The sequence below is a fragment of the Hemibagrus wyckioides genome, linkage group LG12 (assembly GCF_019097595.1).
Source record: "Hemibagrus wyckioides isolate EC202008001 linkage group LG12, SWU_Hwy_1.0, whole genome shotgun sequence".
Taxonomy (NCBI): domain Eukaryota; kingdom Metazoa; phylum Chordata; class Actinopteri; order Siluriformes; family Bagridae; genus Hemibagrus; species Hemibagrus wyckioides.
Genome location: NC_080721.1, coordinates 3,004,089 through 3,031,565, shown reverse-complemented (window position 1 = coordinate 3,031,565; position 27,477 = coordinate 3,004,089). Strand labels below are relative to the sequence as shown.

Here is a 27,477-nt window from a genome sequence, read left to right as displayed (position 1 = left end):
GGGACCTTGCGGGTGCTACTGGATTTCAGTCTTTCACGGCGTAGTGTGTTACCAGTTGTTTTCTTGGTGACTATGGTCCCAGCTGCCTTGAGATCATTGACAAAATCCTCCAGTGTAATTCTGGGCTGATTCCTTGCCGTTCTCATGATCATTGAAACTCCATGAAGTGAGATCTTGCATGGAGCCCCAGACCGAGGAAGATTGACAGTCCTTTTGTGGAAGTTTGGAATCTGATTGGTTGCTTCCTTCTGTGGACAGGTGTCTTTCATACAGTTAAGGAGCTGAGATTAAGAGCACTCCCAGAGAGTGCTCCTACTGTAATCTCAGCTCCTTACCTGTATAAAAGACACCTGGGAGCCAGAAATCTTTCTGATTGATAGGGGATCAAATACTTATTTCACTCATTAAAATGCAAATCAATGTAGAACTTTTCTGAAATGCGCTTTTCTGGATTTTTTTGTTGTTATTCTGTCTCTCACTGTAATTTTAATGGTAGGTGTATTTGAACAGACTGATCATTTCTTTGTCAGTGGGCAAACGTACAAAATCAGCAGGGGATCAAATCATTTTTTCCCTCACTGTACATGGTAACATATAGTAATATTACAAAAGGACCCCTACCAACTGTAAAATATATTGAATATTTGTTGTTTTGGTGATTCTGAAGTGTTTTGCAGGGAAAACAATTATTACTTTTATGCTTTCGACAAGTCCAGTATCAGTTGGCTTCTGGAGAACCTTCAGAATGTTATCCTGACCATAATTCACTTAATGTAAACAAATAATGACATAATAAAATATGGTATCAGAAAAAAATGATTGATATTTCTGTATGATCGAAACAATGATTCACATGCTCACTAGCTGTTATCATCTATATCACAAACAGACAATTTTGCAAAAACAGACATTTGTAACAATCTGGGGTTAACTGTAACATTATGAACATTATTATCACTTCTCAAAACACTTTCAAAAATGTGTGTGATACATTTGAACATCATAAGCCTGAGCAAAATATGCAAATATGCACCAATCCAAACATTTATGTGTATTTGTTAAAGTTTGCTGAATTAATCAATGTGAAAGTTTGGGGCGAAAAAAGGTCAGAGGGGAGGCGCAAATTGTTTCCAAGAGAAAACCACAAAGTCAGGTATTAATTTTGGTACTCAGTTTATTTTATTGCTTTTTAATAATAATGTGCATAAAACCTATAAAAAATATAATATTTTTAAATTTATTACATTTAAAAAATTGAATTAAAAATATTATAAAATAATTATAATTAAAAAATATTTTTAAAGCATGTTGATAGGGATTCTCCATTTGCATTTTCTTTTTGAGCTGGAGAGGCGGAGCTTAAGCACGCGTTTTATGTATAGCTTGCAGTGCAGACTAGTGGTGGTAAAAGACTCTGGTTTCATTGAGTCACTGGAATTAATGGAGTCAGTGATTCTTTTATAGCCCTGTACAAACTCTAATCATGCTGGGAAATAGTGGTGGATCTTGTCATCTGCTCAAAAGGAGGAGTCTACGGTCTGCAACCCCTTTGCAGTCATACATGGCTTCTGTCTTGGAGACAGTCCTGTAATCAATGCACTTGGCAATATAGTTAGTCACTGATTCCTCAAAGTTGGCAGAATAGACAATGGTTGCAGTCTCCTTGAACATGTACCACTCAGTGTGCTCGAAACAGAAAATGACAAATTTTCATGAGCATGTGTAACTCAGTTAGCAAACTGCACTCCCAAATAAGTCACAATGAAAATAAAGCACTGATTTATAAAGGGTGGGACAATTTTATAGTTTACTATTTCTTACAGCCCAACTTACTTACCAACTTGTTACTAATGTAATAAACACAAAAAAGTATTCATTTGACCCTTTTTAGGATTCTGCACTTGCATCCACCGAGGTCTTCATAACATCACATCATCCTCACAATAATCCATACCCTGAAAAAACAAAATCACATTTCAGTAACAAGATTTTGAAATCTTTTACAAATTCATCAATATATGTTAATATTGATTAACAATTAATAAAGAGAACTAGAATGTTGCATTTCCAGAAGAAAATGCGTGTGTTTGCGAAAAGCAAAGCAATATGTTGCTTAAACTATTGCAATACATTGTCAAATAGTATATACAAGCTAAAGTCACAGGTTAAAAAGTTTAAAGGTAGTTCATGTGGCTGTAGAGTAAGACTTGAAGCTATAGGAAGAGTTTAAAGACGATGAGTCCTTAAAAAACCTCTTCACTCACTCTAGCTGAAGTCACACACAGAAGCGGTCTGAAATCCGTGACAAATACATTTAAAAATCCATACAACATATACTATAATACTAAGGACGGAAAGAAAGCTGTCCTAGCTTCATAAAGTACATCGTGTGCAACTTGGTGCTAACAGTGCAAGACAAAAGACAGTGCAAAGAGACAATACAGTACGTATAGCAGCAGTTGAATAATGTGCAAATACAATTCAAATAATACATTATTTAATACATGTACCCTAATAATAAATACAAGTGACAAATTATAAAATAACAATATATTAAACTGTAAACAAAACAGAAAAATACTAGTTAAACATCAAATATTTAAATATAAAATACATGTAACTTTGTAAGAATACAAGCACTATATGCAACATATCTATATTTTCTTTATTTTGTTGAGCAACTGCTGTTTTGTCATCGTCTCTGTCACTGGACAATAAATTCTGGCCTTGTCCTGGCTATGTCCAGTTGCTGATTTCCTAGAACGACCACACTTTCTGCAAGTGTCGGCCTTCACCTAATGTATGCACGTGGTTGACGTGGCACAGGTGGTTGAAATGCTGTTGGAGGAACACGGCTTGGTTGATGGACCATCACGTAGGGTGGAGTGCTGCTGGGCTGGGGAGTGCTGGTTGCTGAGGCTCCAGGGTCCATGTCCAGGGTGCGAATGTGGGTTCGATGTGTGGGGACCATGCTTGATAAAAGTGCTGGGCTCGATGGAAACAGCACCAGCTTGCGCCAGTATGCCTAAAACATGATGAAAAAAATATACATTAACAGTCTACATATATGACAGTAAAATTTAAGCAGTGGGTAAAGAGTTTAGGTGAGATATTTCAGATGTAATATACTGAGATATTTATATACCAAATTCTCCTCAATAACTTGAGTAGGAGAATCTGAAAGAAGTGATGTGTCCACAGGCCTGCACTGGACATTTACTTATCTGGAACATTAAAAAAAACACTGTCAGTTGGCACACAACCTATAGATTACACGGTATGGCTTTATGTCTTTTCTATACATACCCTCTGGTGAGGAGCAGGTCTGTCCCCAGCTGCAGAGGGACACACACCTGTGCTGGAAAACTGCCATGGCCTTTTGATTTTTCAGGCTTTAGTAGTTGAAAATCTGTAAAAGTTAAATTCAGCATGTTGAATTGAATAATATCATAATATACAATAATTAAATAAATAAAAACGAACAACATGCAATTCCGTACAATTTCCAGCCCTCTTATATTATAAATTGTACATAATAATGCACAATATAATAAAAATAATATACTATGATGAATAATACCAGTACACTATGATGTATAATACCAGTACACTATGATGAATAATACCAGTACACTATGATGAATAATACCAGTACACTATGATGTATAATACCAGTACACTATGATGTATAATACCAGTACACTATGATGTATAATACCAGTACACTATGATGAATAATACCAGTACACTATGATGTATAATACCAGTACACTATGATGTATAATACCAGTACACTATGATGTATAATACCAGTACACTATGATGAATAATACCAGTACACTATGATGTATAATACCAGTACACTATGATGTATAATACCAGTACACTATGATGTATAATACCAGTACATTATGATGTATAATACCAGTACACTTTGATGTATAATACCAGTACACTATGATGAATAATACCAGTACACTATGATGTATAATACCAGTGCACTATGATGAATAATACCAGTACACTATGATGAATAATACCAGTACACTATGATGTATAGTACCAGTACACTATGATGAATAATACCAGTACACTATGATGAATAATACCAGTACACTATGATGTATAATACCAGTACACTATGATGAATAATACCAGTACACTATGATGAATAATACCAGTACACTATGATGTATAATACCAGTACACTATGATGAATCATACCAGTACACTATGATGAATAATACCAGTACACTATGATGTATAATACCAGTACACTATGATGAATAATACCAGTACACTATGATGAATAATACCAGTACACTATGATGTATAATACCAGTACACTATGATGTATAATACCAGTACACTATGATGTATAATACCAGTACACTATGATGAATAATACCAGTACACTATGATGTATAATACCAGTACACTATGATGTATAATACCAGTACACTATGATGTATAATACCAGTACACTATGATGAATAATACCAGTACACTATGATGTATAATACCAGTACACTATGATGTATAATACCAGTACACTATGATGTATAATACCAGTACATTATGATGTATAATACCAGTACACTTTGATGTATAATACCAGTACACTATGATGAATAATACCAGTACACTATGATGTATAATACCAGTGCACTATGATGAATAATACCAGTACACTATGATGAATAATACCAGTACACTATGATGTATAGTACCAGTACACTATGATGAATAATACCAGTACACTATGATGAATAATACCAGTACACTATGATGTATAATACCAGTACACTATGATGAATAATACCAGTACACTATGATGAATAATACCAGTACACTATGATGTATAATACCAGTACACTATGATGAATCATACCAGTACACTATGATGAATAATACCAGTACACTATGATGTATAATACCAGTACACTATGATGAATCATACCAGTACACTATGATGAATAATACCAGTACACTATGATGAATAATACCAGTACACTATGATGTATAATACCGGTACACTATGATGAATAATTCCAGTACATTATGATGTATAATACCGGTACACTATGATGTATAATACCGGTACACTATGATGTATAATACCGGTACACTATGATGAATAATACCAGTACACTATGATGAATAATACCAGTACACTATGATGAATAATACCAGTACACTATGATGTATAATACCAGTACACTATGATGTATAATTTTTTATATATTTATAACTCATATCAATACATGATACACATCGAGGCATGGATTTAAACAAAAGACAGCTCTTTCCTGGGGCGGTATAATGTTCCAAATCCTCCCAAAAATTGAGGTTAATCACAGCACATGATTATAATAGTCCAGAAGGTAACAGGTAAATCGCGATATATGAAAACGCACACTGCAGGCGAAAACGCGTAACTTGAATGACACGTCACTGAGCGCGCACGATTTGATTGGCAAATTCATCCGTTTCCGTGGGCGGGCCCATCGGCGCGAAAGAAAGGCGATTAGAGGGTGTATACACACGGGGACTCCGGACAGACTGCAAACTGGTGACCCTGCAGCTGAGAGGTGGGACCTCTTTTAAGTCTTTTGAGACAGTCTGTGCAGACATTCTGTTGACCTTAAAGCAAATTTGTTTAAACTGCTGTTTCCTCAGGTGTAACTCATCCGGAATTGCTGCAACTCGCCACTAGGGGCCAATCCTGGGTGCTGCACCCAGCCGCACAAGGTCCACACGCCTGTCCGTGTCTCCCCGGTGGTCTAGTGGTGATCTCACCGTCGCGGCCTGGTTTCGTTTCCCGGTCAGGGAAGCGAGCTCCTTTTTGCACCCGGCCAGAGCTAGCGGCCGCAAAAGGCCCATGTGCTCAAATGGCGTGCTTCCCGGCGGCTGCTAAAAGCCGTCCTTCGAGCCGGATTTGAACCGGCGACCTAAGGATGTCCATTTGTAAGCTCCTACAGTCCTCCGCTCTACCAGCTGAGCTATCGAAGGGAGGGCTCCGGACCGACCTTGGGCAGCGACCTGGCAAACGGGACCCCTGGCAATTTTGTCTGTTACGGGCCACGTAGCACAGCGGTTTCAAGGGCGCCAAGCCAGATTTACTGGGATCTATAAACGTGCTTGTCGATGTTGGACCCTTCTTCACCGACAAACTTTACAATCTCGTTTGCAATCTCAGGTTTCGACACGTGGGCGTCCTCGCCGGTGCGTTGACATAAACTAAGTAAATACAGAGAGGACCTAATGCGCAGGGTTTCACTCTGTCCACCAGGTGCCTCAAAAGCGATGGGCCAAAACGGTCAGATGTGAACGTTTGTGTGCATCGCTGCACGTCAAAGCTTTTCCATAGGACAGACATACCTGTTCTCGTCTAGACCTGATCGGTGAGCAGTACACCCCGCATGGCTCGCCAGCTCATCACAGGGCACTGTGCAAACACATTCATGCGCTCGCTCATACCTAATAGCAATTTGTTTCAGCCGATCCACCTACTGGCATGTCTTTTGGAGGTGAGAGGAAACCGGAGAACACCGGGTGTACACGCACGGGGACTCCGGACACACTGCAAACTGGTGACCCTGCAGCTGAGAGGTGGGACCTCTTTTAAGTCTTTTGAGACAGTCTGTGCAGACATTCTGTTGATCTTGAAGCGAATTTGTTTAAACTGCTGTTTCCTCAGGTGTAACTCATCCGGAATTGCCGCAACTCACCACTAGGGCCAATCCTGGGTGCTGCGCCCAGCCGCACGAGGCCCACATGCCTCTCCCTGTCTCCCTGGTGGTCTAGTGGCTAGGATTCGGCGCTCTCACCGCCGCGGCCCCGGTCAGGGAAGCGAGCTCTTTTTCAGGCCCGGCCAGAGCTAGCAGCCGCAAGAGGCCCATGCGCTCGAACGGCGTGCTTCCCGGCAGCTGCTAAAAGCCGTCCTTTGAGCCGGATTTGAACCAGCGACCTAAGGATGTCTGTTCGTAAGCACCTACAGACCTCCGCTCTACCAGCGGAGCTATCGAAGGGCGGGCACAGAGCCACCTTTGGGCAGGCTGTGCTATGATTCGGTGCTCTCACCACCGCGACATGGGTTCGATTCCCGGTCAGGGGCTTTTCTTTTGCCCTCAGCTCAAGCTGATTTATTTTTCCATGTACTTCCCATTGAACCAGTGTTCCCTTCAGTTATTCAGATCTTAAGGTTCCTTTTCTTACATTGCCCGTTTCTTACTTTTCCCCACAATATTTTTCATGAATTTCATGAAGTTATCTCTACATTATTTACATGCATCCAAGTTATATACTGTGACATTTACAGATACAAGACATCAAATTACCCAGGACACAAAGTACCCAGGAAATGATCTTCTATATATGAATCATTTATAACAGTATTCATTATGATTTTTTTTTTTTTTTTGCAAGATTACTCCTGAGAACTAATCAATATGTAAACTGAAGTTCATTGACAATGATCTCTTGTATTTTCTTTATTTTATTAATGACTGGTAATATTATGCATTGTTACGAAAGTATAAGAAACTTAAAAGTAATAATATTTAAATATCCATGAAATTATCAATCAGTGACAGTCAATAATTAGTATTGGGCACATATTTACAAATGTGTTTGATCAAACATGGTTTAAAAAATAATGAAATGACAAAATTTTAAAAATGGAAAACATTCTAAAGAACAAACAGTAAAAAACCAAACAAAAAAAACATTAATTGGCTTGAACATCCTGCCCTTTATAATCCCGCAGAGGTGGACGAAGTACACAACTTCCTTACTTGAGTGAAAGTACAAATACTACTGGTCAAACATTACTCCATTACAAGCAAAAGTTGTAAAGACAGATTTTTACTTAAGTAAAAGTACAGAAGTACTTGTTTTTAAAAGTATTTAAGTATCAAAAGTAAATGTCAACGCATTGCTTTGTTATTGTTGCATTGTTGTATGCAATACTTACAGTAGCTTTTGTAGCATCCTAGTGAATATACTGACCAGTTTGTAGTATCTGTGGAATTAAGAGCTTTTAGAATGTTACAAAACCTATAGAAATTAAACAACTGAATTGACAAAAAAGACAGGTATAATCATTTTCATTTTTAATTTCACACTCCTACCACCCCCAACAAAAAAGTACAGGTACATCTCAAAAAATTTGAATATCATGAAAATGGTCAATATTTTTTGTCACTCAGTTCAGAAAGTGAAACCCATATATTATATAGATTCATCACACAGAGTGAAATATTTCAAGCCTTTATTTCTTGAAATTGTGATGATTATGGCTTACAGATAAGGAAAACCCAAAATTCTGTGTCTCAGAAAATTAAAATATTACATAAGATCAATAAAAAAAGGATCTTTCAAACAGAAATGTCAGACTTGTATGTTCATTTCTATGCACTCAATACTTGGTTGGGCCTCCTTTTGCATGAATTACTGCATCAATGCGGCGTGGCATGGACTGTAGCACTGTAGCACAGCCTGTAGCACTGCTCAGGTGTAATGGAAGCCCAGGTTGCTTTGATAGCAGCCTTCAGGTCATCTGCATTGTTGGGTCTGGTGTCTCTCATCTTCCTCTTGACAGTACCCCATAGATTCTCTATGGCGTTCAGGTCAGGCAAGTTTGCTGGCCAATCAAGCACAGTAACACCATGGTCACTGAACCAGTTTATGGAACCTTTAGCAGTGTGGGCAGGTGCCAAGTCCTGCTGGAAAATGAAATCAGCATCTCCATAAAGCTTGTCAGCAGAAGGAAGCATGAAGTGCTCTAAGATTTCCTGGTAGATGGCTGCATTGACTGTGGACCAACACCAGTAGATGACATGGCAGCCCAAATCATCACTGACTGTGGACACTTCACACTGGACTTCAAGCAACATGGATTCTGTGCCTCTCCACTCTTACTCCAGACTCTGGGACATTGATTTCCAAATGAAATGCAAAACTTACTTTCATCTGAAATGAGGACTTTGCACTGAGCAACAGTCCAGTTCTTTTTCTCCACAGCCCAGGTAAGACGCTTCTGACGTTGTCTCTGGTTCAGGAGTGGCTTGACACGAGGAATGCGACATTCGTAGGCCATATATAGGATTCGTCTGAAGCTCCCCCAAATTCTTGAATGGATTTTGCCTGACAATCCTCTCAAGGCTGCGGTTATCCCTTTTCCTACCACACTTTTTCCTTCCACTTAACTTTCTATGAATATGCTTGGATACAGCAGTCTGTGAACAACCAGCTTCTTTAGCAATGACCTTTTGTGGCTTCCCCTCCTTGTGGAGGGTGTCATTGACTGTCTTCTGGACAACTGTCAAGTCAGCAGTCTTCCCCATGATTGTGTAGCCTACTGACCCAGACTGAGAGACCATTTAAAAGCTCAGGAAACCTTTGCAGGTGTTTTGAGGTAATTAGCTGATTAGGGTGTGACACCATGACTTTCCAATATTGAACTTTTTCACAATATTCTAATTCTCTGAGACACAGAATGTTGGGGTTTTCCTTATCTGTAAGCCATAATCATCACAATTTCAAGAAATAAAGGCTTGAAATATTTCACTCTATGTGCAAATGGGTTTCACTTTCTGAACTGAGTGACAAAAATATTGACCTTTTTCATTATATTCTAAATTTTGAGATGTACCTGTACGCATCTATGTGTATCCACTCATGCACATTTCAATCAAATGGTCTGTAAATGAAGACTGGTCAGAAAAAAAAAATTTAACCTGCTTTAAAACCCAGCTACACAACTGTAGCTGTACAACCACCCAACAGCAACACTGCTTTAACAAAGAGTTATATATGTTTCCACAATTCATTTACACCGTTTTAATATGCATTTACACCATTGTCCAGGCTCCTCCCTCCTGTGTACAATGCGTTGTGGGCAATATTACCCATTAGAGTGTGCATTGTTCTGCACTTTGAATTTCTACCGGAAGTAGTAGACCATCCAGGAATTTTTGGAATACTCTTTTCAGTATACTACGATTTGGGGCATACTAATTCTATTTTTGAATACTATTTAGGACACATAGTACGAGAATTTGGACACAGCATACGTTTTTGTGTGTTAACTAACATCATTACCAATGCGTTGGTGGTGTATAATATACAAAGCATATCTTTGTCCATTTTGTCAGCAATTGATCAACTGAGTTCAAAAAATTATGGAAAACCACTGAACTTTACAACACGTGACGCTACAAGAGTGAAAAAAATCATCCTATGATTAATGTAACTACTTTCTACTCAATGACCTTGACAGAAATGTAGTGGAGTAAAAGTAGAGTATTTGTCTTTCAAATGTAGTGAAGTTAAAGTAAAAAGTATCCAGAAAAAATAATACTCAAGTAAAGTACAGATACTCAAAAAGTGAATTCTCAAGTACTCAATTACTCAAGTAAATGTACTTCTTTACTGTCCACCTCTGACATCAATGAGTTTTGCTGCTGTCCCACCCAAATTTTCCCTCATGCATCAATAAAGTCTATCCACCCATCTATTCCGTGCCACAAAATGATTGTCCATTCCTGTATCTGATCACATACCCATTTCTGTGCTTAGCATATATAATAGGAGCTATTGCTCCTTTTTGGGCAGGAGATCTTAACTGGTATGTCTTTCTTCATTATAAGTAATGTACAAATAAGTTCATATTATAGACTGAAATTGTTTTTTTATGTTTTCCATATCTACAGAACTTTGACTTCATCACTGATTAACTGGTATCTTGGTAAAGCAAAAAACAGAAGAAACACCATCATACAGACCCAAGGGAAGTTAACAACAACTACAATATTGAAAACATTGTTTGTGCTACTAAAGTTGATGCTTAACTGAGATCCTTAACGTCATCGCTGCAACATGGACCATCCAACACAGACACAATCCTGGTTAGAGATTGATGTGGATTTGGGATTTGCACTCTTCTTCCTGTTCCTCCTCTGCCTCTTCTTGGTCATTACAGTTGTCCGCTGTGCCCAAACAGTGATTGACCCTTATGGCTCCATTCCCACCTCCACCTATCAAGAGGAGCAAATCAATAACTGACGGTTGCTTTGGCCCATCCCACGTGGTGAATACACTACAGGTGTTGGGCCTGACCTTTTGTAAGGAACATACATGCAAATTTGAAAGGGTTTTATTGATGGAGATCATGGTGCAAATTCTGCAAGAAAATTGTGAAATGAACTTTATATCAATTATGAAAATTCATACTAGTTAGTTATGGTTAACAGGTAATGTTGATTTTCTCTTTGTAGTTGTCTTTTCCATTACAGCGTCAGCAATAAATCTCCAATTCAAAATTTCCACAACTTTATCTTTCAAAAAACAAGTGAGAGTCAAAAATGGCAGGTTCTTTATGATGCTTACCTCCAAAAACTGAATGACTGTATAATTGGGATTATAAAGGGCAGGATGTTCAAGCCAATTAATGTTTTTTTTGTTTGTTTTTTTACTGTTTGTTCTTTAGAATGTTTTCCATTTTTAAAATTTTGTCATTTCATTATTTTTTAAACCATGTTTGATCAAACACATTTGTAAATATGTGCCCAATACTAATTATTGACTGTCACTGATTGATAATTTCATGGATATTTAAACATTACTTTTAAGTTTCTTATACTTTCATAACAATGCATAATATTACCAGTCATTAATAAAGTAAAGAAAATATAAGAGATCATTGTCAATGAACTTCAGTTTACATATTGATTAGTTCTCAATCCTGCAAAAAAGAAATTAAGAAATCTTGCAAAAAAAATAAAATAATGAAGACTGTTATAAATGATTCATATATAGAAGATCATTTCCTGGGTACTTTGTGTCCTGGGTAATTTGATGTCTTGTATCTGTAAATGTCACAGTATATCACTTGGATGCATGTAAATAATGTAGAGATAACTTCATGAAATTCATGAAAAATATTGTGGGGAAAAGTAAGAAACGGGCAATGTAAGAAAAGGAACATTAAGATCTGAATAACTGAAGGGAACACTGGTTCAATGGGAAGTAAACAGAAAAATAAATCAGCTTGAGCTGAGGGCAAAAGAAAAGCCCTCTTCCCTGACCGGGAATCGAACCTATGTCGCGGTGGTGAGATCACCGACTCACAGCATAGCTTGCCCGCACACGAAAAAAGGCTTGCTTCCCTGACCGGGAATCGAACCCGGGCCGCGGTGGTGAAAGCGTCGAATCCTAGCCACTAGACCACCAGGGAGACACAGACAGGTCTGTGGGCCTCGTGCAGCTGGGCGCAGCACCCAGGATTGGCCCCTAGTGGCGAGTTACAGCAATTCCGGATGAGTTACACCTGAGGAAATAGCAGTTTAAACAAATTCGCTTTAAGATCAACAGAATGTCTGCACAGACTGTCTCAAAAGACTTAAAAGAGGTCCCACCTCTCAGCTGCAGGTTCACCAGTTTGCAGTCTGTCTGGAGTCCCCGTGCGTGTACACCCGGTGTTCTCCGGTTTCCTCTCACCTCCAAAAGACATGCTAGTAGGTGGATCGGCTGAAACAAATTGCTATTAGGTATGAGCGAGCGCGTGAATGTGTTTGCACAGTGCCCTGTGATGAGCTGGCGAGCCATGCGGGGTGTACTGCTCACCGATCAGTTCTAGACGAGAACAGGTATGTCTGTCCTATGGAAAAGATTTGACATGCAGCGATGCACACAAACGTTCACATCTGACCGTTTTGGCCCATCGCTTTTGAGGCGCCTGGTGGACAGAGTGAAACCCTGCGCATTAGGTCCTCTCTGTATTTACTTAGTTTAAGTCAACGCACCGGCGAGGGCGCCCACGTGTCGAAACCTGAGATTGCAAACGAAATTGTAAAGTTTGTCGGTGAAGAAGGGTCCAACATCGACAAGCACGTTTATAGGTCCCAGTAAATCTGGCCTAGCGCCCCTGAAACCGCTGCGCTACGTGGCCCGTAACAGACAAAACCGCCAGGGGTCCCGTTTGCCAGGTCGCTGCCCAAGGTTGGTCCTGAGCCCTCCCTTCGATAGCTCAGCTGGTAGAGCGGTGGACTGTAGGTGCTTACAAACAGACATCCTTAGGTCGCTGGTTCAAATCCGGCTCAAAGGACGGCTTTTAGCAGCCGCCGGGAAGCATGCCGTTTGAGCCCATGGACCCCTTGCAGACGCTAGCTCTGGCCGGGCCAGAAAAAGAGCTCGCTTCCCTGAACGGGAATCAAACCCGGGTCGCGGCGGTGAGAGCGCTGAATCCTAGCCACAAGACCACCTCTCGTGGCTGCTAGCAAAAAAAGAGCTCGCTTCCCTGACCGGGAATCGAACCCGGGCCGCGGCGGTGAGATCACCACTAGACCAACAGGGAGACACGGACAGGCGTGTGGGCATCGTGCGGCTGGGCGCAGCACCCAGGATTGGCCCCTAATGGCGAGTTGCAGCAATTCCGGATGAGTTACACCTGAGGAAACAGCAGTTTAAACAAATTCGCTTTAAGATCAACAGAATGTCTGCACAGACTGTCTCAAAAGACTTAAAAGAGGTCCCACCTCTCAGCTGCAGGGTCACCAGTTTGCAGTCTGTCCGGAGTCCCCGTGCGTGTACACCCGCTAATCGACTTTTGTTCGCGCCGATGGGCCCGCCCACAGAAACGGATGAATTCACCAATCAAATCGCGCGCGCTCAGTGACGTGTCATTCAAGTTATGTGTTTTCGCCTGCAGTGTGCGTTTTCATATATCGCGTATTTACCTGTTACCTTTTGGACTATTATAATCATGTGCTGTGATTAACCTCAATTTTTAGGAGGATTTGGAACATTATACCGCCCCAGGAAAGAGCTGTCTTTTGTTTAAATCCATGCCTCGATGTGTATCATGTATTGATATGAGTTATAAATATACAAAAAAATTATTCATCATAGTGTACTGGTATTATACATCATAGTGTACTGGTATTAAACATCATAGTGTACTGGTATTATTCATCATAGTGTACTGGTATTATACATCATAGTGTACTGGTATTATTCATCATAGTGTACTGGTATTATACATCATAGTGTACTGGTATGATTCATCATAGTGTACTGGTATTATTCATCATAGTGTACTGGTATTATACATCATAGTGTACTGGTATTATTCATCATAGTGTACTGGTATTATACATCATAGTGTACTGGTATTATTCATCATAGTGTACTGGTATTATACATCATAGTGTACTGGTATGATTCATCATAGTGTACTGGTATGATTCATCATAGTGTACTGGTATGATTCATCATAGTGTACTGGTATTATACATCATAGTGTACTGGTATTATTCATCATAGTGTACTGGTATTATTCATCATAGTGTACTGGTATTATACATCATAGTGTACTGGTATTATTCAGCATAGTGTACTGGTATTATACATCATAGTATATTATTTTTATTATATTGTGCATTATTATGTACAATTTATAATATAAGGGGGCTGGAAATTGTACGGAATTGCATGTTGTTCGTTTTTATTTATTTAATTATTGTATATTATGATGTTATTCAATTCAACATGCTGAATTTAACTTTTACAGATTTTCAACTACTAAAGCCTGAAAAATCAAAAGGCCATGGCAGTTTTCCAGCACAGGTGTGTGTCCCTCTGCAGCTGGGGACAGACCTGCTCCTCACCAGAGGGTATGTATAGAAAAGACATAAAGCCATACCGTGTAATCTATAGGTTGTGTGCCAACTGACAGTGTTTTTTTTAATGTTACAGATAAGTAAATGTCCAGTGCAGGCCTGTGGACACATCACTTCTTTCAGATTCTCCTACTCAAGTTATTGAGGAGAATTTGGTATATAAATATCTCAGTATATTACATCTGAAATATCTCACCTAAACTCTTTACCCACTGCTTAAATTTTACTGTCATATATGTAGACTGATAATGTATATTTTTTTCCTCATGTTTTAGGCATACTGGCGCAAGCTGGTGCTGTTTCCATCGAGCCCAGCACTTTTATCAAGCATGGTCCCCACACACCGAACCCACATTCGGACCCTGGACATGGACCCTGGAGCCTCAGCAACCAGCACTCCCCAGCCCAGCAGCACTCCACCCTACGTGATGGTCCATCAACCAAGCCGTGTTCCTCCAACAGCATTTCAACCACCTGTGCCACGTCAACCACGTGCATACATTAGGTGAAGGCCGACACTTGCAGAAAGTGTGGTCGTTCTAGGACATCAGCAACTGGACATAGCCAGGACAAGGCCAGAATTTATTGTCCAGTGACAGAGACGATGACAAAACAGCAGTTGCTCAACAAAATAAAGAAAATATAGATATGTTGCATATACTGCTTGTATTCTTACAACGTTACATGTATTTTATATTTAAATATTTGATGTTTAAATAGTATTTTTCTGTTTTGTTTACAGTTTAATATATTGCTATTTTATAATTTGTCACTTGTATTTATTATTAGGGTACATGTATTAAATAATGTATTATTTGAATTGTATTTGCACATTATTCAACTGCTGCTATACGTACTGTATTGTCTCTTTGCACTGTCTTTTGTCTTGCACTGTTAGCACCAAGTTGCACACGATGTACTTTATGAAGCTAGGACAGCTTACTTTCCGTCCTTAGTATTATAGTTTATGTTGTATGGATTTTTAAATGTATTTGTCACAGACTTCAGACCGCTGCTGTGTGTGACTTCAGCTAGAGTGAGTGAAGAGGTTTTTTAAGGACTCATCGTCTTTAAACTCTTCCTATAGCTTCAAGTCTTACTCTACAGCCACATGAACTACCTTTAAACTTTTTAACCTGTGACTTTAGCTTGTATATACTATTTGACAATGTATTGCAATAGTTTAAGCAACATATTGCTTTGCTTTTCGCAAACGCGCATTTTCTTCTGGAAATGCAACATTCTAGTTCTCTTCATTAATTGTTAATCAATATTAACATATATTGATGAATTTGTAAAAGATTTCAAAATCTTGTTACTGAAATGTGATTTTGTTTTTTCAGGGTATGGATAATTGTGCTAGAAATAAACAACGTTTTAATCATTAGGGATTTAAGCATGAGGATGATGTGATGTTATGAAGACCTCGGTGGATGCAAGTGCAGAATCCTAAAAAGGGTCAAATGAATACTTTTTTGTGTTTATTACATTAGTAACAAGTTGGTAAGTAAGTTGGGCTGTAAGAAATAGTAAACTGTAAAACTGTCCCACCCTTTATAAATCAGTGCTTTATTTTTATTGTGACTTATTTGGGAATGCAGTTTGCTAACTGAGTTACACATGCTCATGAAAATTTGTCATTTTCTGTTTCGAGCACACTGAGTGGTACATGTTCAAGGAGACTGCAACCATTGTCTATTCTGCCAACTTTGAGGAATCAGTGACTAACTATATTGCCAAGTGCATTGATTACAGGACTGTCTCCAAGACAGAAGCCATGTATGACTGCAAAGGGGTTGCAGACCGTAGACTCCTCCTTTTGAGCAGATGACAAGATCCACCACTATTTCCCAGCATGATTAGAGTTTGTACAGGGCTATAAAAGAATCACTGACTCCATTAATTCCAGTGACTCAATGAAACCAGAGTCTTTAAAAAGAATAGTTTTTACCACCACTAGTCTGCACTGCAAGCTATACATAAAACGCGTGCTTAAGCTCCGCCTCTCCAGCTCAAAAAGAAAATGCAAATGGAGAATCCCTATCAACATGCTTTAAAAATATTTTTTAATTATAATTATTTTATAATATTTTTAATTCAATTTTTTAAATGTAATAAATTTAAAAATATTATATTTTTTATAGGTTTTATGCACATTATTATTAAAAAGCAATAAAATAAACTGAGTACCAAAATTAATACCTGACTTTGTGGTTTTCTCTTGGAAACAATTTGCGCCTCCCCTCTGACCTTTTTTCGCCCCAAACTTTCACATTGATTAATTCAGCAAACTTTAACAAATACACATAAATGTTTGGATTGGTGCATATTTGCATATTTTGCTCAGGCTTATGATGTTCAAATGTATCACACACATTTTTGAAAGTGTTTTGAGAAGTGATAATAATGTTCATAATGTTACAGTTAACCCCAGATTGTTACAAATGTCTGTTTTTGCAAAATTGTCTGTTTGTGATATAGATGATAACAGCTAGTGAGCATGTGAATCATTGTTTCGATCATACAGAAATATCAATCATTTTTTTCTGATACCATATTTTATTATGTCATTATTTGTTTACATTAAGTGAATTATGGTCAGGATAACATTCTGAAGGTTCTCCAGAAGCCAACTGATACTGGACTTGTCGAAAGCATAAAAGTAATAATTGTTTTCCCTGCAAAACACTTCAGAATCACCAAAACAACAAATATTCAATATATTTTACAGTTGGTAGGGGTCCTTTTGTAATATTACTATATGTTACCATGTACAGTGAGGGAAAAAATGATTTGATCCCCTGCTGATTTTGTACGTTTGTCCACTGACAAAGAAATGATCAGTCTGTTCAAATACACCTACCATTAAAATTACAGTGAGAGACAGAATAACAACAAAAAAATCCAGAAAAGCGCATTTCAGAAAAGTTCTACATTGATTTGCATTTTAATGAGTGAAATAAGTATTCGATTCCCTATCAGTCAGAAAGATTTCTGGCTCCCAGGTGTCTTTTATACAGGTAAGGAGCTGAGATTACAGTAGGAGCACTCTCGGGGAGTGCTCTTAATCTCAGCTCCTTAACTGTATGAAAGACACCTGTCCACAGAAGGAAGCAACCAATCAGATTCCAAACTTCCACAAAAGGACTGTCAATCTTCCTCGGTCTGGGGCTCCATGCAAGATCTCACTTCATGGAGTTTCAATGATCATGAGAACGGCAAGGAATCAGCCCAGAATTACACTGGAGGATTTTGTCAATGATCTCAAGGCAGCTGGGACCATAGTCACCAAGAAAACAACTGGTAACACACTACGCCGTGAAAGACTGAAATCCAGTAGCACCCGCAAGGTCCCCCTGCTAAAGAAAGCACATGTACAGGCTCATCTGAAGTTTGCCAGTGAACATCTGAATGATTCAGAGGAGAACTGGGTGAAAGTGTTGTGGTCAAATGAGACCAAAATCCAGCTCTTTGGCATCAACTCAACTCGCCGTGTTTGGAGGAGGAGTAATGCTGCCTATGACCCCAAGTACACCATCCCCAGGTGACAGGACAACTGCACCGCCTCAAAGGGACGATGGACGGGGCCATATACCGCTAAATCTAGGATGAGAACCTCCTGACAATGACCCAAAACACATGGCCAAGGCAACAAAGGAGTGGTTCAAAAAGAAGCACATTAAGGTCCTGTAGTGGCCTAGCCAGTCTCCAGACCTTAATCACTAACCCTAACCCATAGAAAATCTGTGGAGGGAGCTGAAGGGTCAGCCACAAAACCTTAATGACTTGGAGAGGATCTGCAAAGAGGAGTGGGCCCAAATTCCTTGAGATGTGAGATGTCTGCAAACCTGGTGGCCAACTACAAGAAATGTCTGACGTCGGTGATTGCCAAAAAGGGTTTGCCACCAAGTACTAAGTCATGTTTTGCAAAGGGGTCAAATACTTATTTCACTCAATAAAATGCAAATCAATGTATAATTTTTTTGAAATGTGTTTTTCTGGATTTTTTTGTTGTTGTTCTGTCTCTCACTGTTCAGATAAACCTACCATTAAAATTACAGACTCATCATTTCTTTGTCAGTGGGCAAACGTACAAAATCATCAGGGGATCAAATAATTTTTCCCTTCACTGTATTGTGTGTATTCTGTGTGTGGTTATGAGTAGGTGTGTGTAGTAATCTCTGTGATGTGTGTGGCATGCATGTCTCTGGTCATGTTGCTCTTTTCCTTGAGTTTGGCCTGCAACAGTGTTTGTTCCACAACCCCCATGCGCACATCCATCTCCTGGATCTCCTGCTTTAACTTAGTCAGACTCTGCCGGATCTTTACTACTGGAACTACAAAAACAAACATCACTTTATCTGGGTATGAAAGAACAGATTATATATATATATATATATATATATACTTATGAGCACAACTGATTATATATATATAAACAAATGTTCAAAATCTACAATAACAGGGTATATGCATTCACCTCCGTCTGACATGCTGCTGCCCTTCTCATCCATCTCCTGCTTCACTTTCTCAAGCTCCTCATTGATCTGTGTATAATGTTAGAAAAATGTCATTAGATGCTATGAAAACTTGACACATGAATACTTGCTTATATGACTGTCAGGCATGTTGAATGAGGCATTATGTGTATATACACTTCTCACAAAGGATATTTGGCTTTTGGGTGAAATTTATGGAAAATGTAAAAAGTTGCTCATGCTGTTCACGAATCGACTTGTCTGCTGAGGCATGGCATTCCACTCTTCTTGAAGGGTGGCCCTCAGGTCATTGAGGTTCTGGGGTGCAGGGTTACGAGCCTCTACACGGCGACTCAGCTGATCCCATAGATTTTCTATGGGATTCAGGTCTGGAGAAAGTGCAGGCCACTCCATTTGAGGTACCCCAGCCTCCAGCCGCCGTTCCCTAATGATGCGACCTCGATGAGCTGGAGCACTGTCGTCCATGAAGATGAAATTAGGCCTATGTTGGACTTTCCTTGACTCTTCCAGTCTCTCTGTATCTCTGTCCCAACCTGCTGATGACAGTCTGAGACACTCGAAGCTCAGTGGCCACTTCCCTCTGAGAACATCCTGTTTGAAGCCTCACAAAGGCGAGGTACTGTTGATCAATTGTTAGGTGTGGTCTTGGTCTCATGATGTCAAAATGTGAACAGCATGATGAAGAGGACTGTTTAAATACCAATTCTAATTGAACCAGAAAATTTATTGGTGGATTCATGGATCAAACACCAGTTGTGAATTTTGCCGTTAAGCACCTTGTTAGAGAGCAGCAAGTTCTGCAGAAAGTACTGAAACACTGAACAGTTGGACATGTGCATTCAAAAGTTTAGAGAAGGTCAAATTAAGTTCACCTGGAAAGGTTATAGTGCATTTTAGGTGCATCCTGATATTTCACCCGAAAGCCCAATATCCTGAACTTTTTGTGAGTAGTGTGTATATATATATAATCGGTTCCCAACCCTGGTCTGGAATTCCTCCTGCCATGCACACTGTAGTGTTTTCTCTGTATTTACACATCTGATTAATATTATAAACTTAATCAGCCCTTACTGAGTTGAAGTAGCTGTGATAGAGCAGGGAAAACACCAAAATGTTTAGGAGAATTTTTGAAACTTGTGGATTACATGAAGTTTCTCTGTGAGGGGAGAGTATCAGTAGTGGATATATCACCTCTGCTATAGTTCTAGTTCTCTCAGTCACTCCTCTACTGGCCTGCTGATGCAGCTCCTTGACCTATACACACACAGACACACACACAAAATTAATGTGCTGATATTCACTATTTGACTTGTAAAAATGAAGTGCTTATTTATGATTAACCAGTGTTTTTACTCCACACATAAGAGACATGAAATAGTATACACTCATCAGTCAAACATAAAACCACTGACAGGTGAAGTGATCACAAATGATCTCATTACAATGCCACCTGTCAAGGTGTGGGATATATATAAGGTATGAAGTGAACAGGGATCGAAACAGACAGTCTAGCCTTCACGCCTTACTCGCATCAATGAGCATTGACCATCTTCAATCCTGTCATTGGTTGTGCTTCTTCAGACCCCCTTTATTAGGTCTTAACCACTGCATACTGGGAACACCTCACAAGACCTGCCATTTTGGAAATGTTCCGACCCAGTCATCTAGCCACCACAGTATGGCCCTTGACACATTCTTATGCTGCCCATTTTTTCATGCCTCCATCATATCATATCATATCATAACATAACTTTGAGAACTGACTGTTCAAGTATTGTCTCATATATCCTACTCCTTGACAGGTGGCATTTTTTATTCTTAAAGCAGACCTTTGTAAAAGCCAAAAATGTGACATAAGCATAATTTGCAAAAGAAATATAATATAATAAGAAATATAATATATAATCATATAATTTAAAATCAGCTATACCTTATGAAGTGTCAATATCTGATCAGCAGTATTTACTACTAGTCATTTGTATATCCTAGGTTACAATAAGTTTTAAGTAATTTAAAGACATAGATGTGAGTTCAGTCAGTGTTATTCACTTCACCTGCCAGTGTTTTTAATGTTATAGCTGATTGGTATATGTGTGGCAAATAGAACACCAGTCACAAAAGACTAGTTGCTAAAATCTGATCTTCTTAAATTTGAAACCTTTTAACTAAACGTAAAAGCATTTTGGCATTTAAATTAGGGTTGTCAAAAACAACTTAAGTCTTAGGATTGCAGTCTCTGTCTACAATACCAATCTTCTTATGAACATATGAAAAATGCTTCAGACATGCAGTAACACTTCATTTTCAGCCATTTTGAGGACACATAATTCAGAAAACACAAAAACATCAGTAACATAAAACTGAAGCCATCCAAGAATAAAGAAAGCTTAATTTGTTTTTTTTTTAAAAAATAATTATATTCTGCAGTCAGATTGCTGCAATATTTGAGATTTTTACTCCCTATCAACTTTCACTTGCTTAGGATTTTACCTCACAGAATTTTGATTGTGCATTCCTGTAGTCTGTGATTAGGTGTTCTAGCTGTGTGTTGATGTACTTCTCTCTGCTGCTCACTTTCTCTTGAGTCTTACTGATCTCTTCCAGCAGTTTATCTAGATATGCCTGGAACATACATATTCAATGAGTTCAAAAGCACAGAGTGAAAAAAATACACAAAATTGAGCCCAAAGTAAACATGTGCAACATACCTTGGCCTCTTTCAAAGAGCTTTTGATGCCATCTTGGTGTTGACGCATTTGGCTCACATGGCACCGCCAATCCTGAATTATTTCCACAACCATAATTACTTGTTAAATATAATAATAATATATTATATTATTATTATTAATAATAATAATTTAGATAACTGCTAAAATATTTGGATTGTCAGGCCTGGACAGAGCATTTAATTTGAGCAAACAAAACAAATCTAAATACCATGTTTAAATGTTTGGGATTCATGATGTTATCATGAGGATTTATTTGATGTCTTTGCAATGTAAGTAATATGTGATTTCTGAAAATGGAAGTTCTAACCTTAATATCTGTGCGGACAGAGACTTTGAGTTGGGGCAGAACCCTCTCTATCTCCAAATTCCATTCTGCAGAATCGGTCACTGACTCCAGGATCATCTCTGGTCCCTGCCCTCTCTCCTCCTTTACACATACACATTTTCACTTACAAACATATTTTCACAAAGATTTATTTTATTTTTAATTAAACAATAAAATGGTCACATTTATATATCAGACTGCATACGTGAGACATCAAGCTTCCAACTTCCATTCATCACACTAAGATGGTTCACCTGTATTAAATTCTGATTGGACTTAAAAATGACCTATTGAATTTTTGCAACTTGTGACACCATCGATTATACTGTTGGAGTAATAGCCCTCTACAGGCTCAGGTCTTGTTTGATTGATGGTTGTCAGGTTGTAGATGTAAATAGTGACTTCTCACGCATACCACGGTAAAGTTTATTGTTCCACAATGTTCTGTTTAAGGCCTTCTCCTTATATATAGGCACCAGCTTAATAAAGTTGAGGAATGTGTAAAAAAAACATTAGACAGTGGATGCTTATTAATATCCTGACAAAAAAAGACTTGTGATTTTTACAAGAAATAAACACTTGTACCACATGCCGCCAGAAGTAAATACAATGACTATGAGTAAGCATTCTGATTACATAGTAACATAGAACATGTTTCATTAGAGTCCTGTGCAGGTCTCTTAGTTCAGACCATGAAATACATGCTGCTTGTTCTTAAACTTACACTCTGACTAGTTCTGGACTTCAGTTCCTCCAGATCAATAACGTCTTCAAACTCGGCAGCCTCCTCCTATGAACAGACAGGATTTAATGCTGTATTGTATATGTAGTGTTGTTCAGCTGTCTACCTCAGCATATTGGAATTTAAATTAAATTGAATTTGCATCCAAACTGGCTGAATTGTGTAGGAATTACAGCAATTAACGCAGGAACTGAAGCATTTAAGGCTTGGCAGAGACACCAGAAACTCAGTAAATGCAAGCACTACAAAGACTGGTCAAAAATATAGCATATAAAAAAGGTTGCAAGAATCGCACACAGAACTCATGGGTGATATCAATTTCTTTTTTCCCCCCATAGAATTTTAGTTTATTATTTTGCATATAGAGAGGAAAAGAGGGCCATGAGGTTTGCTATACCATGAATTTTGCAGGAACCCACTGATCAGTCAAGCCACTGTGATTTCTGCATGGTGGACCCTACCAAAAATCACGGTGGCAAGAATGTAACTGCTATCTTGTATCCTGACCTTCCTTTATCCATTGCCCTGGTGCCACACTGCCCTGAACTTCCCATACCCACTACTTTAGACAGAGGGCAACTGTCTTCAAAAGTGCACAACAAGTCAGAGAGAGAGGAAGATGTTGTATATACAGATTACAATTTCAAAAGAAACTCCCCAACCAAAAAGACCTCTTGATCAGAAAGAACTACTTGATAAGAAATTTCATCCAGGAACCTCCATAACTCCTTAAGTGAATCACAGCTGCAGCAAGACATTGCTGGATGCCTTGTCTTATGATGAGTCTAGCTAGGAGGTCATCTGAGACCTGAGAGGAATGTAGCATTCCTGATAGGTCTAAGGGTACCAACCAAGTTTCAAGTCTGTAGGACCTATATTCTGGTTTCCAGTCTAAACAAAACAATAGAGTGTCCCCTAAAAATCCTAACAAAAATCTCATTACAGTGGTACCCATCAAAACAGTAGTATACTGGAATGGAAACAGCACTATACTGTAAATGTTGATTACATGAGTAGTCCTGTATACACACACACACACACACAGACACACATGCACTGTAAATTCTTACACCATTCACATTACTTTCACATTACACTCAAATGATCAAACTAAAGCCATCAGTCTGCACTGAGGACATATTCAATATTTAATTTCAATTCCAATATACTATGGTAAACCAGAATATCACTCTGTCAAACAATCACTTTGTCAATGTGCACACATTTATAGACCTGACTGTATGTGTAACATTGTTTGAGTGTGTGTGTGTGTGTGTGTGTCTCACAGTCAAGTCCTCCACTTTGCTGAGCGTGAGCTCGGCATCATCCTCCAGCACAGACTCCTCCTCCAACTGCTCTGAGGGGTAGAGAGGCCTGAGACAAAGAAGAAAATATTAAGAGCGCTTCTTAAATATTCTTGTAGCTCACTTAAGTGTGCTTTACCTCTTCCAGACAAACTGTCTACAATTCAGGGCTTCCTCTGCCAGGCGGTCCAAGACGTAGCACACATGTTCCCCTGAACCAGACTTCAGCTTTGAAGGAGGAAATTCAACCAGCCCACCCTACATCAACCACACAAACAATCAAGTCATAAAGAGAGTACACTCTCTTTCTTATTCTCACTCTCTCACACATACAGTCATACACAGTCATGTATTATTGTGTGGTAGTAACTGACCAGTGCCCTGAGGTGCGTAAGGATGTTTGAGACAATCGCATTGGGGTCATCATATTCTTGTGGGGTTTCGAATGACCGGCCACACAGTGTTATGAGCCAAGCTGCGATGACGCTGAACATGTAGAACTGTTCTCCAGGGTTACTTTGCGTGTATGAACTTGCTACAAAATAATGCCTGAAAGAGAGAAAAAGAGGAGAAAATTAGATGGAATGAGATGGAAGTGGTCAGATTTTGGTACAATTTTGTGCCGACATCATGCATGCACTGAAATCTGAAAATGTACATTTTCCATGTCAGCATAAAGGCAAAGGGACTTTAAAACCAAATACATGCATCTGACAGGACCACAGAGATTTAGCAGTTATTCACCAGTCAGTTCCGGCACTGGACAAGACACTTATAAGTTCTCTTATGTCAGTCAATCCATTAGCAGAAGAGGAACTCTGAACATTTGTATTTTGGTCCATGTTGTACATGTGGTTCCCTTAAGATTTTCATTTTATTCTCCCCAGACAGGTACGGAGTGCAAACTGTCATTACATTATTGGTTCACTACCCAGCCACCATAAAGTGATGCAGATGGCAATTGTGCACTGTCCAGAGAGACAAGACTCAGGTGGGAGAAGACACTGTGTACTCTGCCTTCACAGGAAGACTATTTACAAGTACAGGTCTTGTGATGTGTCCCTGTACACTGTGAGTAAATTGGCCCATCTTCATTTTACTGAGTAGCATGATGTCAAAGCCAGCCAAGCTCAGTGATATGCAGAGTCTGACTACTTTTTATTACTTGTTTAGTTTTTTTATGTAGTGTCAGATTATATGTCAAACAGCAACATTTTTTTTGTTTACAAAATCACTGGTCAATTTTCAGTGATTTTTCATGTACACTGGTACAACGAATCAGTTTTTACTGGTTTCTATAACCACACTAAGGAAAGATCATTTTACCATAGCATAAGTAAAACTTCACACAGATGTTCATTTTCAGTTCTGTGTTCTTTTAAAAACTAGCCAAATATAGTATCATTTTAATCTATAGTCTCTACATAGTCTCTAATTGCATACACAGCCTGCAGAATTGAAGTCAGGTACTTAGCCCTGACCCTCAGACAGCATCTGCCATGGAATATGACGTGTCATGGGAGGTGGCTAAAACAGTGAAAGGATCATCAAATCTAATTCACAGTTAATTAAGCAATAAGTTTGCACATTTGCCTCATGCTCTTATTTATAATTTTGTTTTTTTACCAGACATATGGAAAAATCCTATGCCTTTGAATCCTAAGTACTTCTTGTACCCCACTCTCCCCTAGTTATTGTGCTTATGCTGCAGATAATCCTAATGTTAATTGTGGGGGAACACCACTGTTCTGGACGCAAAATCAATTGTATTAAACATTTACAGTCATTTCTCAGTATATGCTTCAGGAATAAAATAACTGTGATGATTTTAAAATCATTGAGATTGAGTGGCAAGAAATTCTGCATCATGTTTGCTTGTGATGGTCTTTTCATCCAGTTCATTGTCAGCCCTTACTGGTATATTAGAGGTGACCTGTCACACACAGCGTTTTGAGTGATCCCAGCGTTTTGGGATCGCTCAAAAATGTTATTGTTTTCCACGGAAACACACATGAAAATAGTCTGAATAGAAAATATAGCAAACGAACAGAACATGCTGACATGTCGGAGTTAGAAATAATGATTTTGATGGAAATTACAGCCTGGGCATTCTAGCGGTCAATTTTTTAAATAATCTGATGAGATTTCACCCCATGCTCCATGTTCTATTCAATATATGATGTTTTAATGATAGAATTGACAACATTAATCTCAACACAAGGTTTCAGTACCCAGAATATCATCACTAACAAAAAACAATTAAAGAACTAGCACTCGGTCCCTAAGTGTCCCAATGACACTTACAATCACAACATCTGGATTAAAAACCTTGACGTTATTAATAAATAATGTAAGTGTCATTTGCGTCAGATAAACTAGTGTCTATAACGACCTTAGAAACTACAATGACCTAATAGTTCCTCATGGGCCATTGACTGCTGTTGTAGAAAGGACATTAATTAGTTACAGTTACATTATTTACTGTTTAGTGTCACCCAAATGAGGATGGGTTCCCTTCTCAGCCTGGTTCCTCTCAAGGTTTCTTCCTCATATCATCCCAGGGAGTTTTTCCTTGGCACCGTAGCCACAGGTTTGCTCATTAGGGATCAAATAGTTTATTCATTTAATTATTTATGCTTATTTATAGTTATTTAGTTATTTGTATTTTCATTCATCATATTCCCCTCCCCTTTCTCTGTTTCTCTTCTTTTGTAAAGCTGCTTTGAGACAATGTTCACTGTAAAAGGCGCTATACAAAATAAACTGAATTGAAATAAATTGAATTGAATAAACCTAGACAGTTAAAGAAGACGTCTTACTTTACCTGGATAGAGGTTTCATGTTGTGCTTCACAAGGACTTGTTCTTCATAATCCAACAGTTTTAATCTATCTAAGAAGTCCTCCATAATCAGAAACATCTGGTGCTGTAATCCAGGACTCCGGTCATCTTCGTCTTCTCTTCGACGATCATCTGCCATGTTCTTCTTGCCACCCAGGCGGTTACTGCTGCTGACCGTCAATGTTGTGAGCCGGGTTTTGCAGTTTAGTATACCGACGTCCAGCTGAGACTGGGGACGCGAACGTGAATTATCTAGAGAGCGCTTCATAATCCAAATCTGCTAGCTAGCTCCTGTGGAAATGCTGAACACAAATGGCTTGTAGTGACGTGACGTGACGTTCACGAGCGATTCGTTCG

At 38.8% G+C, this 27,477-nt stretch overlaps 1 protein-coding gene and 2 non-coding genes across 4 annotated transcripts; 1 reads left to right on the top strand and 2 right to left on the bottom strand.

Moving 5' to 3' along the window:
* Positions 1 to 254: 254 nt before the first annotated feature.
* LOC131362436 (intraflagellar transport protein 57 homolog) lies at positions 255 to 27,477 on the bottom strand. Of its 2 annotated transcripts, XR_009206197.1 has the most exons (12): positions 27,105 to 27,477; positions 24,655 to 24,829; positions 24,420 to 24,538; positions 24,263 to 24,350; positions 22,959 to 23,024; positions 22,217 to 22,336; positions 21,889 to 21,960; positions 21,671 to 21,802; positions 20,372 to 20,434; positions 19,162 to 19,228; positions 17,779 to 19,018; positions 255 to 350 (listed from the first exon to the last, which is right to left on the bottom strand). XR_009206197.1 is itself a non-coding variant. In XM_058404438.1 (11 exons), the coding sequence occupies exons 1-11, from the start codon at positions 27,386 to 27,388 to the stop codon at positions 18,837 to 18,839; spliced, it is 1,368 nt and encodes a 455-aa protein (XP_058260421.1). In that variant the 5' UTR covers positions 27,389 to 27,477; the 3' UTR covers positions 16,928 to 18,836. The 2 variants fall into 2 exon arrangements, 1 of the variants encoding a protein (XP_058260421.1); XM_058404438.1 differs by lacking the exon at positions 255 to 350 and having other exon boundaries at positions 16,928 to 19,018.
* Positions 5,924 to 6,012, bottom strand: trnay-gua (transfer RNA tyrosine (anticodon GUA)). Its single transcript is given in 2 exon segments — positions 5,924 to 5,959; positions 5,976 to 6,012. It is a non-coding gene; the product is annotated as a tRNA-Tyr (tRNA).
* Positions 13,020 to 13,108, top strand: trnay-gua (transfer RNA tyrosine (anticodon GUA)). Its single transcript is given in 2 exon segments — positions 13,020 to 13,056; positions 13,073 to 13,108. It is a non-coding gene; the product is annotated as a tRNA-Tyr (tRNA).